The sequence below is a fragment of the Thermobia domestica genome, chromosome 2, assembly GCF_964235325.1.
Source record: "Thermobia domestica chromosome 2, izTheDome1.hap1.1, whole genome shotgun sequence".
Lineage (NCBI taxonomy): Eukaryota > Metazoa > Arthropoda > Insecta > Zygentoma > Lepismatidae > Thermobia > Thermobia domestica.
In genome coordinates this window covers 139,403,291-139,420,683 of record NC_137455.1, presented here as the reverse complement: position 1 = coordinate 139,420,683, position 17,393 = coordinate 139,403,291, and the positions used below count along the sequence as shown (strand labels likewise).

Here is a 17,393-nt window from a genome sequence, read left to right as displayed (position 1 = left end):
GTATGGGTTTGCTTAGTGCTAATGGGAGACTAACAATAATGCAACACGTTAAAAATATATATGTCATCCCTAATGGTATTCTGTTTCAATCCTTCCCTGTTTGTTCCAATTCTTATCTGTCTGCTGTATGAATTCCAGTGTTGTTACTTCAATACTTTTTTATATGGATTCAGTGACTCACCAATAAGTTCCATATCCACATTAATTCCTTTATTTAAGCCGTAAGTAGTGGATTCCGGTTTAAAACTGATCACCATCGAGAGAAACTTGTAATCAATAGCAAGAAGTGGCTTTTGATAGTAATATAACATCACAAGAAGAAACTGTATCTCAGCCTTATATCTCTCGTATAAACGGAATTGGTAAACTTTATTATAACTTTCGGTTCTAATATTTGTTGCTATAAAGCAAAGAAGAAATTGTTTCCAACATGGATTCAGCGTTCCATATAGCGTCATTGCAAGATATCAAGAATGGAATTGAGAAAATAAATAATGATTTAAGAAATAAGAGCGACTGACCTAAGACTTACAGGTTACACGCATGTACAAAAAAAATCAAGTGTATCCTAATTGGCTCCTCAAGAATTATTTCATCTTTCAGTACCTATCAGTTACCAAACATAAAATTACCTAATACCAATATTCCAGTTTTTGCAACTTATTTGAACGATGTGTCACACTAACCCAAAATCTCTCCTGGTTAGATCTAATAAAATGGAGTTTGTAAAAGAGCATTTGGTGAAATGTATGCATTAAATTGTATTATTATTATTATTATTATTATTATTATTATTATTATTATTATTATTATTATTATTATTATTATTATTATTATTATTACTGACGGCTCTAAAGCTTACACTCGTCAAAGTACTCGTGTTTCCATATGTTGACTATTGTGACTTAGCTTGTTCTTATCGTCCTGATAAGGGCTTTAATTAAAACGCTTGTAAAGATAGAACAATGCCTGCATTCGATTAATTTTCAATTTAAATGACAGTGAACATATGACACCATTTTATAATAAACTGTCATGGTTAGCAAAGAAGAAATTTACACTGTCTTAACTTTTGTATAAAATATTTACATCAGAGTCACTGTATCTCATATGATTGATGTTTATAAATTATATACTGGGTATATCAAAAGTACGGGTCCAAAGTCTAATTCCATTGTGAGTAAAGATACCAAAAAATTAAAAGAATTGAAAGTTGTTGAAAAAAGCTGGTTTTCAATCTAATATAGTGGAAGTTTTCCATTTGTACCAGCCGTTTGGGCTCCACAATAGTAAGGCGTCCTATTTTAAATGAAATCTGAACTTTCCGGTTCAGCAGTCTATTCGAACGTAGCGCAAGGGCATGTGAAAATGACACGAAGACTGGGCCCACTGTCATGTAAGGGAACCTACAACACGTTATAAATCCGTTTCCATAAAATGCTGTATTATTGGTATAAGAGCCTAAGGGAAACATTTAATATACACTAGTTTACCAGTATGAACTCCAAATGGCTGATATGTTTGACAAAATTCCACTATTTTAGATTGAAAACCAAATGTTTCCAACAATTTCCCTCTCTTTCTATTTTATCGTATCTGTGATCTAACGGAGTTAATCTTTGACTCCAAACTACTGACACGTCCGGTATGTTATAGGGTGGATTATTTATTTTCACACGTCCTTGTAACTTTAAACTAATGAACGAAAAATGCTTAAATGCTGCTATGCAAATATCAGGAGATATTGTTTGGCAGACTATGTGATACCACAAGGTTGACAGTGTTGCTAAACTAACATAAAGTTGTATTTTTTTCAAACAGCACTATTACACATTTCAAACCTACAAGTTAAATGAGAACTTATGTCGTTACATATTTATTCATATCTGCAAACTAAGGACGCTACAAGTAGTACAAACATCCAAACTTGTATAAACTCTATAGCAGTAATAATGCAAATGTGACAGACGAGCGGAAGTACATTTAAAGCATATTAGTGTATAATACTGTGACCAATATATGATGTATATCGCATGAGTGCAAACAAAGTTACAAGGGATTGAAAATTTGTTCTTTTTCTGAAACCTTTATTTCAAAATACTTTATAGATAAATATCTCACCCATTACATAGATGGTTTTCTATATATGAAGATCGCAGTGATTTTTACAGCAATTGGATATCGCTAACCTCTCTGAAAATATGGTAAAAAGAGTTAAAATTTGTAACTCTGCTTAAAATTATTCAATTATGAGAACTTATTGTAGTTACACTTACTAAAAGTATTTTTGTAATTCAATAGAAGCAAAATAATCTAATAATTGTTTTATAAAGTTTGCACAAGTACGTCATTTTAAGCTATGTATCTAATTTTACCGTTTTTTCATATCTACCAAATTGGTTTGAGATATTAAATTGCTATGAACGGTATTATGATCTATATGTCTATCCGAAACCATGTACGAAATTCAATATAATATTTATATAAACACTTTTTCGAAATAAAGTCATATGACAACCGTAGTATTCTAAGTTAAGGTACTTTGAATGTGCGTTACCTCATCCGTCTCGCTTGCGTTATTACTGTTGTACAACCCTCCAAATTTTCCTGTTTCTCAATGTTTGTCATGCTGTAGCGTCTCACCGTTATCCACTGTAGCGTACCACCACTATAGGAAACCATCAAACTTCTTAGATACGATACTTATCTTAGCACTTTTTCGAAATAAAGCTTGTATAAAAAAATACATTTTAAATTTGTTGTAACTTTGTTTCTATTTATCCAAAATGCTGCATACCATGACCATTATATCGAACACTAAGTTACTTTAGACATGCGCCACCTCATTTATTTCAGTTGCCTTACTGTTGTAGAACCCTTCAAAATTTGGATATTTGTGATACTGTAACATCGTTAGTTGCCAACACTGAATAAAAAGGGTTAAGTATTTTAATGTTTCGATTGACATGTAGATTTGAAATGTGTAATAACGTGACGTAATGCTATATGCAAAAAAATGAAATTTTATATTGAGATGGCAATACTGTTAACCTGGTGATATTGTCGAGTATGTCAAACTTTACCTCATCTGAACTTCTGAGTAGAAACTTCAACTACTGCCAATTAGTTTAGAAGTTACACGGAGGGGTTGCTTAGTGTTTCAACCTAAGCGTTCGACACCACACCCATCTGGAATAATTTACCTCAGTTAACACATATTAACGGATTAACAATTCCCAAAATTTAAAAATAACATGAAATTTCCTTGTCTTAGATAAAAGTAAAAATATGAGCGGTACAAGCTCTCTCTGATGGTCTGTTGTCTAGCGCATGTATCTTCGGTGTCCGATGACCCCGTGTTCGATTCCCAGCGAAGAGCATTGAACGCATTATGGTGGTTCATTTCAACCTTAAACTGTAGGTCCATATCTCATATAGCTTCTGTGCTGAAAAGGGTCACTAAACTTCAGCAAATAATTAAACAATGAGTGGACTATACAGTACTCCTAAATAGTCATCATCTCACTAGAATATTAACTACTAATGAAAAAATGCACATAATATTAATAGTATATGTGTGTTTTTTATTGCTGTTTTTCATACATAAATATACATAGTTTATTTAGTAACTCACGAGATTCCACTTCATCGTATATTCTCCGTGATGTTGATCTCATCATGTTTGTATTCTCTCTCTGTACTATACTAATTTGTATTTTCTTTTATAGAACTTAAATATTTTTACTACACCATTATACACGACTATGTAATTTAAAATTAGTTTATTATTTTTATAATTAATTGTATTTCACGTATTTGTAAAACGATAGAAAACGTATGTATGTACGTGAAGAAATGTTTCTAGAAAGTTGCATAACCTTAATGTATCATGAAAATGATGTCATCAATAAATAAATAAATAAATAAATAAATAAATAATGACATCACAAATTGCGCTTACAGATCTCTGAGATGTAGGAAATTACACGCAATTTTGATTGATAAAGTCAAAAATCAGATCATTTAAAAAATAAAGTATAACATTCTTTGTGTTATTTGTCTTAGCATGGTCTGAAACGTGCTAAAAATATTTACTTTTTCTAGTTTCTAATAAAAACTACACGCAATGTACTGATGCCTGATTCCCAGATTAACTATTTGAAACAATTCTATTTAATATTATTAATTAATTATTTTAGCTAATATATGTATAGCATACATACATATTTCTTGACTCTTCATATTGTGCGTAACTTTTGCCGTCCGCTGGATGGTGAAAAGTTTTAACATTTCCGTCGACAGCGTGATCGCTTGGGGGGGGTCTCAGATAAAAAGAGAGAGAGGGAGAAAGGGAAAGTGATTAGACTTTCAAATTAGTCTGAACGATGCATTAACTTTGTTTGATTGCATTTTCTAATCCAATACTCGGAAATGCTTCTTTGGGCGAGGGAGGCAGATGCTTATGAATGGGAGGGTTTCAAGGAAGAACAGAGCTATTTCTTTTCGCTTTCTCTCGAAGAAAATACTCGGAGAAGGAAGGTACATAGTAGAAAGGTGACATTTCCGTGGTTTTTGAGGAGCGGTGCATAAGGATAAGGGAAAGAGTTTGGTAGAAAAGGGGGATAGTACTAAGAGAAGTCCTCTGGTTTCGAAGAGGAAGCGTATTAGAAGACGGGAGAATTGGTAACTAAGAGCTTACTCTCTCCCTTGGGATTAGTCGAATTACTGCGACTACTTCCTTGCTACCCCAGTATTCTCATCCCTTGCTCCTCCGTTAACATTATCTAAAGTTCTCTACCTCTTCTTCTATACCTTTGTATTTACCAAGAAGTGTAGCTTTGTGAAGCATTTTTGTAATGTGCAATTTGACAGGATTCGTTTACATAAAAGAATATTTATTTCGCCTTCTTTTTTAAAAAAGTGTTCCTCTATCGACAAGATGTCTGCTCTTTCAGGTATAATATAATAGCAGTACAGTTTGATCATATTTTCACCTTCCTTGTTCTGTCCTAAATTACGAAAAAGAAAATGCTATTTCCATGCTGCCTGTCCCAAATTCAATAGACTTGATAGTAAAAAATGATCAAATCATAAAGTTAAGCATTATGTGTGAGGAAACGTACCTGCATAATTTGAATTTCAGAGAAATGGCCTTTTTTTTTCTTGGCGACTTGAATGAAGAATGATATGGGTATAAAATACCAATTTATTCTCTTGATTAACATTTAGGCCATGATGATTATAATTTATGTGGAAATAATAATAATAATAATAATAATAATAATAATAATAATAATAATAATAATAATAATAATAATAATAATAATAAATATATTGCACTGTTATTTCTATAGGGCTGCGGTGGCTCAGTGATAGAATGTTCACCTCTGGTGCTTAGGGTCTTTAGTTCGATTCCAGCTTGGTGGACAAACACACTGTGCGTGGGTTTTCTCCGGGTTCTCCCGTTTCTTCCTTTTTTCATTCCACCATTTTGTTCATTTCTCATCTTCACTGTCTCCTTTAGCCTAACCAGCCTAATCGTAGGACGTAAAACTTATAGATTTCATTTTTCTTATTTCTGTAAGTTGGGTAACAGTAGACTATTTATGTAAAATCTCTCTGTATTTGTTTCCAACATGCGTAGTCCTTGTTTCGATCCTAGAATATTTGTTTCTGTACTGGCTCAGCGTTGGGAGGAAACGTCAGTGATAACTTGCAAAAACTAGGAGAAGATCTGGAGTAAATAATCCTAAATAATACCATCGGGGGTTCTAAGCATTGAACACACCAACCACTTAAACTTTTACTATTCGAATAACTAGATCAGAGGCTTTCATCGTGTGTGTCGAAACACTCTAGGATGTCAGTTAGATTGAGTTCAGCATTATTTTCAATCGTGAAGTTATATGAAACGTAAACTTACAACTTAACGTAAGATCCGGATCACATGGCCTCCTACCAAGAATCGAAATTGATCCAAATGGACATCTAGAGCAGAGAAGATAATTTAATAATAAGTACGATAAAGGCTGTAACAGATTCATTAAATAAAAAAAAAGGAAAAAAATGATAGTCGGTTAAAATTGGTAAACAGCGCCATTGAATTTATAACGGGAATAACGAGTACTAGAACCTGAAAGTTGTTCGCGGGCATAGAGTAGGCTCATAATTACGACAACGATCGAGAACTGGACACAGTCAAATACTCGTAAATTCAAGTGGTACAGAAATGGAACTTAGTGTAAAGTTCTTAAAATATATATGCAGTTTAGAGTGACAATGTGAATTGTTATAAGCTGTAACTAATGTATTCTGAAACTTGGAAAGAAATAGTTTTTCGATCGATAAGTTCAAGTGTCTGGTTGCCGAATTAGAACAAAGATTATAAAGAAAAACATTTTGGCTACTTTATTCAAATATTTAATTTATCTACGTTATGGGAACGACTCCCTTTACATATACGAGTGTGTATAACACCCAATTAATAGTTTTTGAAGTGGGTCTAGTGTTCCATGTTTAGTTTCTTGGAATGATAACGTTAAATGCATTGCAAAAGAAATAAAATTCGCTATGGAAGTAATAGTTTCTAGAGCCAGACAATGTTGGTAAGTGTTGAAATTTTTCTTCAAAAAAATACTTAGTCTCATGATTATTCCATAAATTAGTTGTTTTTGATGTAAAACCTAATATTTTGTTATATTCTTGATTAAAAGTTCAGTCAATTTAAAGTCCTTGATTTTCATTACTAATTTTGAAATTACATTATTTCATATTTGGAGTATAGAGACTCAGAATTAAATGTTTTATTCATCATATTTCAAATAAATTATGTGTATGTACTTAAACAGTACATGTCCAATGGCGTTAGTCTTTGTGGCGAAACTTAACTTCACTCAGGCTACGTTACACAAAATCGTTGTCGTAATTATTGATTAGGCGTGTGCACCGTACAAGTTGTTACGATCTTTAGTAGTGCACGCTGTATATTATCATAATATATTTCGATCGTTCTTACCTTCTGTATAAATTCTTATTTAATAAGCACAAAATTCATGAGGCTAAGTTGTCGTATGAAAGTCGAGATAGTACATTAACGAAAGCCATAGCCGTTCGTCGTAGACCGGTTTTAGAGTTTATAGTTGCTTGGCTTTTGTGCAACTGTTGTTTATAATGGAGTCCGAGCATTCAGAATTATCTTATCCAGGTCAGTTAATATTGAATGGTTTTTCTAATGGTTCGCATGGAATTTTTGTGCAGAGGAATATGGATACTACTAATACTCAGGTAGACGAACAGTCTCTATCGTCTTTTGGCGATATGTTTAGTCCTCTCTTACAAACAGAACGTGATGATACCAGTTGTTTACTTAGCAGCGATAGCGATACGAGGCAGGTGTTTGTTGATAGTGTGTGTGTGAAAACAGACCCCAAGGCTGTTCACGGAAGTTCTTTAGATTGCCTTGCTGATAACAACCCATTCAGAGTCGCGTGTGAATCAGCTGTTTTGAAGGCGAAAGAAGAAGAAAAAGAAAGTGTTCGTTCTTTTGCTTTTAAAACAGAAAGAATTGTGCCTGGTGATTCACGAGTAGTACATTCATTTATGCCTTTTAATACAAATTTTGATAAAGTAACTGTAGACATTGCTGCGGACAGCTTTACTAATTTATGTAAACAAATACCTGTTTGTGATGGTCAGGATGACAGTATATTATTTCAGTTTTTGTTGTCAGTTTATAAAATAGCTAAATTAAACATCTTTCCTAAAGAAAGTATTCTTATGGCAGCTATAGGGAAGGCCGTAGGTAATTTCCATAGCGAATTGTTGAATGTTTTTACTTTCTCACATGATTGGTTAAAAATTGCTTCGTTCTTATTTAATAAGATAGTGACCCCTATAGGCCGTAAATTCATTCTCGATTCATTTGTGAATTGCTTGCAAAGGCCATATGAGAATGCAGTGGAATTCGTCAACAAGGTCGTTGATAGTTATACAATTTGTTATGGACATTTAAATGACAGTGCAGTAAAAGACATTTTAATGGCCGGACTAAATCCCGAAGTTGTTTATAAGGTTTTTGGTTATTCCTACCCGAACTCTCTTGCGGAATTAATAGACATGGTCAAGCAATTTGAACTCCATCAAAAGAATGTACGTATTTATTCGGCATTAGTGCAAAGTGAGACTGCTAGTAAATGTTTAAAGAGTAAACCTTATAAAACTATTCTAAAGTGTTATGAGTGTAGTGGCCCTCATCCAGTTGCAAAATGTGAGATTCGTAAACAACAGTTATTAAATAAGAAACTTTTATCTCAACGGCATAGTAAGCAATTTACTCAATATACTACGGAAAAGTCAGCACAGAAAAACTTTGTTAAAAATGATAAACAATCAGTGAGTAAAGGAATGACAGTGGGTGAACAGGGCTCACCTTCTGGTGATAGTGCGCAGAGGACCTTGGTTCGTTCTCGGAATGGTGAAGATAATAAGATGATGGGAAATAAAATTAACAATCAGACATCAGTAAAAATTTGTTCAAGTGATCGTAATAATTTGGTTGCTACCTTTGTGTCTGCGTATATTTTGGGAGAAAATCTTATTGGTGGTTTGGACTCTTGTAGTACAGTGTCTTTAATAAATAAGGAACGATTCCTGCAATGGAACTCGAAACAGAAATTTCCTGTGCGAATCTTAACTGATTATTTCAGTGGTGTGGGAGTGGATCAAAAGAAAATAAAACTAGACAGTGCTGTTTATGTTCCATTACGCTTCCGAAATCAGGTTTATAAACTCAAGTTTTATTTGGTTTCTAACTTGCAACCTGTTTTCATTATCGGAGTTAACGAACTAAAAGCTATTAAAGCCACTATTGATTTAAACAATAATATTTTAAAATTGGATTTGGAACATAGTGTGGTGCCTTTACGTTATAATACGTCATTGCCTTTTTCTAGTGAAATGAACCTCAATAATATGGATAATGAGGACATTAATAATTTAGCATATAGCAATGATACACCGTATAACTCGACTAAAATGTTTCTACGAGATGTCGTAGCCAATCCGTTTAATGGAAATCCAAATTGTGACCATAGAGACTTACATTCAAGAGCGTTTGTTGGAAGTGATGTTACTGAAGTGGGACGGCGTTTCGAAAATAGCAGTGTTGCCAGCCATTCTGCTAAGGTGTCATCATCATCTTTATTGTACCAGACCATTAACAAGGATTCGAGGGAACCTTCAGTCCATATAGATCCTCAACTTTTAGAACTGGATCCTTCATTACAACGGTATGTAGATGGTTTAGTTAAAACTTATAATGTTGTATTTAATAATGTTGTAGGTGAAGTTAAAAATTTCGAGCATACTATTTTGTTAAAAGATTTTACTCCTATTAAGCATAAAGCTTATCCTATGTCAAGGGTTGCTCAAAAACAACTTGATGTTATTCTAGATGAGTTATTAGCAAATAATATAATTCAGCCTAGTACTAGTGATTATTCCTCTCCTTGTTTCCTGGTGGGAAACATGGATGGTTCCAAACGGCTTGTAATTAATTATATTGATCTCAATCGTAATTTAATATTAAATCCTCACTATACGCCTAGAATTGAGGATGTTCTTGCAGAACTCTCAGATGGTGTAGTGATGTCGAGGTTAGATATAAAGAAAGCATATTATACCCTTAAATTGAATCCAGATTCTTACAAATATACAGCCTTTCTAACTCATAGAGGTCTTTTTGAATTTCGATATATTCCATTTGGATTAGCTTCAGGATCTTTTGTGTTGAGTAAGGTATTGACAGACATATTTTATTCAATGAAAGAACAGGGTGTCACGTGGTATTTTGACGATCTTGTGATAAAATCTCCTGATATAGAAACACATAAAGAAACTTTAGAAATTGTGTTAAAGAAATTAGCTGAAAATGGTTTGACTTTGTCCTTGAATAAATGTTCCTTTTTTCAAAAGAAAATCTCGTTCTTAGGACATATCATAGAGGATGGAAACATTTATATGGATCCATCTAGATTAGAGGTTATCCGTAAACTACCAGCTCCAAAAAGTAGACGTGGAGTTATTTCTCTATGTTCTTTTGCCCAGTACTACAGTAAGTATATACCTAATTTTCAAGAAATAATAGAACCTATTTCTCGGCTAAGGTCTCCAAAGGTTCCTTTTTGTTGGGGTAGCGAACAACAAGAGTCTTTAAATAAATTAAAAGAAATGTTTGAGAGTTATATTGTGCTTAAATTGCCAGATTTAAATAGTAAGTTTGTAGTTACCTCAGATTCCTCAATGCGTTCTCTAGGAGGAACATTGTCACAGTATGATAAGGAAGGCAACCTAGTACCAATATCGTTCTTTAGTCGAAAATTGCGTAAATATGATATGAATAAGCCGATTTTTCTTTTGGAATTGTTAGCAGTTGTTGAATGCATGGAACGGTTTCGTGTTTATTTACACGCTCCTTTTGAATTACAAGTTGATCACTTGGGATTAGCATATGCTTTACGTAATTTGAGACGCATTAAGCGGTATGGAAGTTTATTGTACAGGTTATTTGAATTTAATTTTACAGTAAAATCTGTTCCATCAAATTTGAATGTTCCTGCTGATTTTCTGTCACGTTTGCATAATACGAATGATTTTGAAGAATTTATTGAAGATCCTTCTTTGGATGAAGAGGTGATAAATTTATTTTTAGTTAACATTTGGAATATGCCTTATGCTCAATTATCTATAGCGGAACATCAGAAAATAGATCCTGAATTAAAGAGTATTATTGAAAGATTAAATAATAAAGAAGATATTCCCGGGTATAAAATAGTAAAAGGGATTTTATGTAAGAAGACTCGAGCAATCCATAATCCTTATAAAATTTGTCTCCCTAAGAGTCTATCAAAAAATATTATAGAATTCTATCATTCATATATTTTGCCGGGATCGCATTTAGGGGCTTCTCGGACTATAGCTAAAATTGCAGCCCGTTATTCATGGGATGGGATGGTTTCCGAAATTAAAGATTACGTAACCTCTTGCGTGCAATGTCAGAAAAGTAAAAGTAATAATGAAAAGGTTATGGGTCAATTAAGTTCAACGTATGAAACATTTGTAAATAGTAATTGGGCTTGTGATGTAATAGGACCAATGGTGAATTCAAGTTCTGGACGCTATTGTTTGATAGTGGTGGATTCTTTTTCTAAATTTATGTATCTAGAACCGTTTCGGACCTTATCTAGCCAGGTACTTATAAATAAATTATATAAATTAATGTGCAGACACGGATTTCCCCACGCTTTAAGTCATGATAACCATAGTGTATTTGTCTCAGCTAGATTTCAGGATTTTCTATTTAGTAACGGGATCAGAGATATTCGAATCTCCCCTTACCACAGTGCTAGCAATTTAAGTGAAAGATATATAAGATCGGTGAAAGACAGTTTGAAATCATATTTTGCTACAAAGCAACAGTTGTGGGATAAAGGGATACATGAGATTGAATTCTCATTAAATTCTGCTATTCATACGGAACTTAAACATAGTCCAATGGACATAGTGTATACTTACAACGTGTGTGATCCATTAGATATACGTTGGAATATTGATTGTACAGATATTAGAAAGAGGAATCCTGACATTTGGAAAAACGCATTACATAACATGGAGTTAGCTTGGCAGCGTAGAAAGAGACTTTATGATAAGAATAGAGTTGGAACTTCTTATAGCGTTGGGGATAAGATTCTTATTAAGTCACAATTTCAGTCCTCGCTAGCTGATAAAGTTACAAAAAGCTTATGCTATAGGTGGCTGGGACCGTACGTCATAGTCAAGTTCTTAAATTCAAATTGTGTTCAGGTCAAAGCAGTCGAAGATGATAATGATATTAGGAAAGTGCACGTTTCTATGACAAAAAAGTTTAGGGAGCCAAGGTTAAATTAAGGCATTTTGATCGGATAGAAGTTTATAGTATAACAGTTTTGTCTTTCACTTGAGATGGAGCATAGTGAATTTCCATTAATCATTGCATATTTCATTTTTGATTTTGTTACTCATGGTATGATAGTGTATAGTATGATTGTTGTTTTAAGTTGTTCTAATACGATTTTATAATTCCAGGCCTGGAAAATACTTTTGTAAAAGGGGTGTTGATCCCTTCCAGAAAGAGCTATTGTAAGTCTACTGGTTAGACATCGCTCAAGTCAAATGGTTTTTATTGTGGATGAATCTGATTGAAAGGAATGGCATGAATTGGAAGATTGGATGTTCTTTTCACATTGTCATTTACAGTGGTAATTCATATTGTTCCATTACGATTGTATCCATGATTATTTGAATTTTGTAAAGCAGAGAAGTAAGTGTTTAGAATTTGCTATTTTGCTATGTATATTATATTACTATAATATTTGGTTAGTATGTTATATTTAAATTATTTGTATGTTCGATATAAATTTAATCATTATTTTTTTTAAATTTCCATTAGATGTTTATTTATGAATGTATTTAGTACTTGGAACTTTGACTGTAGACTATTTTCGACATTTAGACGTGGGACTTGTAGTTGGTATTTAGTTGATTTATTGGGCTTTATTTTTGATTTTATTATTTTGTAGTCGGTGTGTGGGTATAGATAATTATATTATTAAATTTTGTTTTCGACATTGGACTTGAAAATATACATTCATAATTAGGAAAAAAAAAATGTATGAAATTTTTTTTTGCTATACTGGTGAGTGTGTGTAACAGATTCATTAAATAAAAAAAAAAGGAAAAAAATGATAGTCGGTTAAAATTGGTAAACAGCGCCATTGAATTTATAACGGGAATAACGAGTACTAGAACCTGAAAGTTGTTCGCGGGCATAGAGTAGGCTCATAATTACGACAACGATCGAGAACTGGACACAGTCAAATACTCGTAAATTCAAGTGGTACAGAAATGGAACTTAGTGTAAAGTTCTTAAAATATATATGCAGTTTAGAGTGACAATGTGAATTGTTATAAGCTGTAACTAATGTATTCTGAAACTTGGAAAGAAATAGTTTTTCGATCGATAAGTTCAAGTGTCTGGTTGCCGAATTAGAACAAAGATTATAAAGAAAAACATTTTGGCTACTTTATTCAAATATTTAATTTATCTACGTTATGGGAACGACTCCCTTTACATATACGAGTGTGTATAACACCCAATTAATAGTTTTTGAAGTGGGTCTAGTGTTCCATGTTTAGTTTCTTGGAATGATAACGTTAAATGCATTGCAAAAGAAATAAAATTCGCTATGGAAGTAATAGTTTCTAGAGCCAGACAATGTTGGTAAGTGTTGAAATTTTTCTTCAAAAAAATACTTAGTCTCATGATTATTCCATAAATTAGTTGTTTTTGATGTAAAACCTAATATTTTGTTATATTCTTGATTAAAAGTTCAGTCAATTTAAAGTCCTTGATTTTCATTACTAATTTTGAAATTACATTATTTCATATTTGGAGTATAGAGACTCAGAATTAAATGTTTTATTCATCATATTTCAAATAAATTATGTGTATGTACTTAAACAGTACATGTCCAATGGCGTTAGTCTTTGTGGCGAAACTTAACTTCACTCAGGCTACGTTACAAGGCACAGTTGTCATTCTTCAGTTTGATATGACAGAAGATATAATTGAAGGTAGGCACGCAAGAATTTATTTCGGGAGGGGTCCAAATCCAAGTCACTCGTAATAGACTAAATTAACAGAAAAGTCGTGATTTTAGAATGAGGAGAGTTCAGGAGCCCCAAGAGCCATTCCATGTATACGTCCCTGGTCAAGGGGAAACAAGTAAGGAACAAAAAGGAGAAAAAGGATACTACAGTGATGAACAATATGATAGAGGGTAGGTTCCGCGTCAAAATCAAAGGTTTATTCGACGTAGTGTAGCGTATGGGAACTCTGAAATTCAGATACCTAAAACGTTAATGATGGCAAATTTCTGCACTTAAAATAATGAGTTTGAGTTTGCATGTGTGTGTGTCATCCTGTATTAAGATACAGTTAAAACAGATAATATTACAGATACTCGTTACCTCAAATCGAATGTTCGCTTTAGAAAATTGGATCTTTCACCTGACGAAATATTTCAATACAAATGAATACGAATAATACGATAAAACGTTTCCAACTGGAGGGAGACGAAAAAAAAATACGAGTAATGTAGTAATTTATAATCTAATCTACGTAGTTACCATTAAATAAGTCAGTATTTAACAAGACAATGTGCGTTTTACCATAATACGAATCTCCCAATTTGTTTCTCTACATGAGGATGGAACAAGTTATATCTTCCATTAGTATCACAACTCAAATTTAGCCTAAGCATGCACACAAAACCATCTGCCTTCATTGCTATGAATTGAGCGTGGGCAATTAAATTCACACAATACCTTTTTGCAAATATCTCTCATCTCTATCTCCCTCTCTGTATCTCTCCAAATTTTCCAGCCGAAACAGCATGAGCTCTGGAGCTTCTCCAGCACCCGTGGGGAAAGAGTGAGAGCGAAACATATGCGGAAATGCAGAAAAGGAAAACCATATACTGCGTATCTGCGAATGACAGGTCGTAAATATTCTAGACTTTCAGTGGCTTCAAAAGAAAGAGACACACAAAAAAAGCAAAGTGGAAAATGCGAAGAAGACCATTTTCACGGTATTTCTCAGCAAAAGGACGATGGTTTAGTGACAACATGTCTTTTGGGAAGATAGTTAGGACGTGAAAGCTCTTTATTATACCTTAGGTTGAATATGAAATTGTAAATTTTACACACAAGACCTGTAGGCTATATCAGTATACGTACATTACAGCTTTCCTTTAATGTAACAGTGTTAAGTGTCGCAAACATATCTGTTGCTTCTTATTGTTATTACGAATACGTAGCAATAGTAGAATTATTTCAAAATTAATTAAAATCTAATTATGAATATTGAAAGAATAAGTTTACCACTTCAAGGAAATATTCGTCTTTTATTGACTTTAGAAAACCTTACTTATAAGTATACATGACTACACAACAATAACAGGTTTATTGCATGTATTTTCATAATTCTTGTTTGAAACGGTTATTAGTAGATTTTGTATGAAAAAAAACTAGTAGAATCTGGTTTTGCAAAAATATCGGGAAGCTATTTTTGTAACCGATTCAGGATCTTTGTTAGCACTCTGTTCAAACCAGAACCGATTCAAGTCAATAATTGCCGATTTGTAAGTTCATCACCGTGAAAAAGAAGAGGTAACAGATAGTAACAAGGGTTTTTTTGCAAATTGGTTCATAGTCTTATGAGAACATATAATTACCACCCATTAAACCCTACCGAAATCTAGGGTGTGTAAAATTTACTACGACTTCCGATTTCAATATTGATTTCCATATACGGCAAAGCTGGTAAATATCGAGAAACGGTCTCATGTAATAACTTCAACATTTCCGGATTAGATTCCATATCTTCCGGTCACTCTCTATTCAAATCGAAAGTAACATAAATAATCCATTTCTGGTATTAATTTTGATCGTCATAGAACATAAACGGTAATAGATAAAGACAATCAGACTTCAGAACTCGATTCAGCGTTTTAACCTACCCAAAACACTCTATGGAATATAGAAGTGACAGAAATTAACTAGTACTTCGTGTTTCAATATTGATTTCCATAGAAAAAAAACGTGGTAAGAGATATCGAGAAACGGTTTCTTGTAATCGGTTCAGAGTCCCAAGAATAGGTATCGTCTCTTTCCTTGATTCTCTATTGAAACCGAAAGTGGAAAAAATCAACCGTTTAACACGATCACCATAGAACAAAACGTTAATAGATAACTACAAGCGAATTTCAGCAATAGATTCAGTGTGCTAAGCGAACATATCAAACACCTTTGCAACACACTACCAAAACCAGAACTATTTTCAATCTTCTTTCGGTTTCAATACTTATTTCAGTAGAGCAAAGTCTCGAAGTTCAATGAAAAAAACAGTTTTTGAAACTGTTTTAGTTCCCCAAGAAAGAGTTTTGCCTCGATTTTTATCTATCTGTTGATAAGGGAAGTGGTGAAATCTCTATTATTTTTCGATCACAACACTCATTGAATAATGAATAAAAAGGGAATAGTTAGCGACAAAGAAATTTTATATATGGATCCAGTAACAAGAATATATTTAGTTCCTGACTTTATTATTTTTATTGCAACTGGAAGTGATCAATAGCAACTATCACTTCCAGTTTTAATATTAATCTCTTTAGAGCAAATACAGTAAAGAGATATGGATTCACCGACCGAGAAACAGGTTCTATCTTTGATCTTTATTCCCCTATTAAAACGAATAGTTATGGATGTACTACTTCAAGTTTGAATATTGAATTTCCATAATATGGAAGTCTACCATAGTTTCACACTGTGAAACGAAAGTTATTTATTTATTATTACCATTATTATTAAAATATAAATATGGAATCTTATAGGAAATCCGTTAGTCTAGATGCGTAGTGTCAAAGGTTCGATCCTAGGCCGTGTGATCGGATTGTGAACAACATTCCGTAATTAAAAGGGATCGCTATCTTTTCCTTTATCTTTATTCCACTAATTTTTCCATTAACATTAACCATTCGTTTTATGTTGACTAGAGTGTATAATCGCAGAATTGAGGCGCCTATTATGAAAAGCCGCCAAATTCGTTTTTACCGAAATTGAGTTATATATCGCTTGTTATATGTTTGATCTAAAGGAATTCCATGGAAACAGTATTTTGTTTAAAAACTTAATATTTCATACTAAAAAGCTAGTTCAAATATAGGACTTTGTACGCGTGTATATGGAGATTCACTGCACGTTTTGCGAGATTACTCGAAACTAAGCGAAATGGAAGTGGCGGATTTTGGTACTAGACGCCTCAACTAAACTTCATATCATTATTATTAGAATACATTAGGTAGTCTTTGCACTTCTTCCTTACCAGATGGCGTTAGTGTTCAAAATCTCTGGATATTTGAGTTCTAGCAGATCAGATGTACTACCATTTGACAGCTGACTGTTAAAGCTAGTAAATGTGTGAAACGTGTTGGAATTCTTATAATCGTACCTAAGGCATTGCGCCATAAATATGAGTGAACTTACACGAAACTAAGCCATATTTTACATTTTTATTTTGATAAAGGTACAAATACAGTTATGGTCCGTGAATAAATTTTTGCTGTTGATAGGCAAGATAGTTTAGTCGTTTCCATTTTGGAAATTAAGATATCCAAGATGTTTCTTGCAGTGTGTGATCAATCGTAGCAAAAGTGGATTGTAGTTTTGCAAAACTCGATCAAGACTTGCATGTAAGCATTCGCGACATTGTCATTGATCTGAACATCCATCATCAAACA

At 33.1% G+C, this 17,393-nt stretch overlaps 2 protein-coding genes across 3 annotated transcripts in view; one reads left to right on the top strand and one right to left on the bottom strand.

The window, feature by feature from the left end:
* Positions 1-17,393, bottom strand: part of LOC145675724 (lachesin-like) — a 1,095,594-nt gene that overhangs the window by 512,735 nt on the left and 565,466 nt on the right. The gene's annotated exons all lie outside the window — the stretch shown is intronic.
* LOC145675716 (uncharacterized) lies at positions 6,049-13,585 on the top strand. The gene is made up of 2 exons (XM_081746341.1): positions 6,049-9,287; positions 12,121-13,585. The coding sequence occupies exons 1-2, from the start codon at positions 7,171-7,173 to the stop codon at positions 12,176-12,178; spliced, it is 2,175 nt and encodes a 724-aa protein (XP_081602467.1). The 5' UTR covers positions 6,049-7,170; the 3' UTR covers positions 12,179-13,585.

Excerpts from the sequence above, each read along its gene's own strand:
- LOC145675716 (XM_081746341.1), top strand. The coding sequence starts at position 7,171 with ATGGAGTCCGAGCATTCAGAATTATCTTATCCAGGTCAGTTAATATTG. Across the intron at positions 9,288-12,120 it reads CTGGATCCTTCATTACAACG|GCCTGGAAAATACTTTTGTA; the intron begins GTATGTAGATGG and ends TTATAATTCCAG.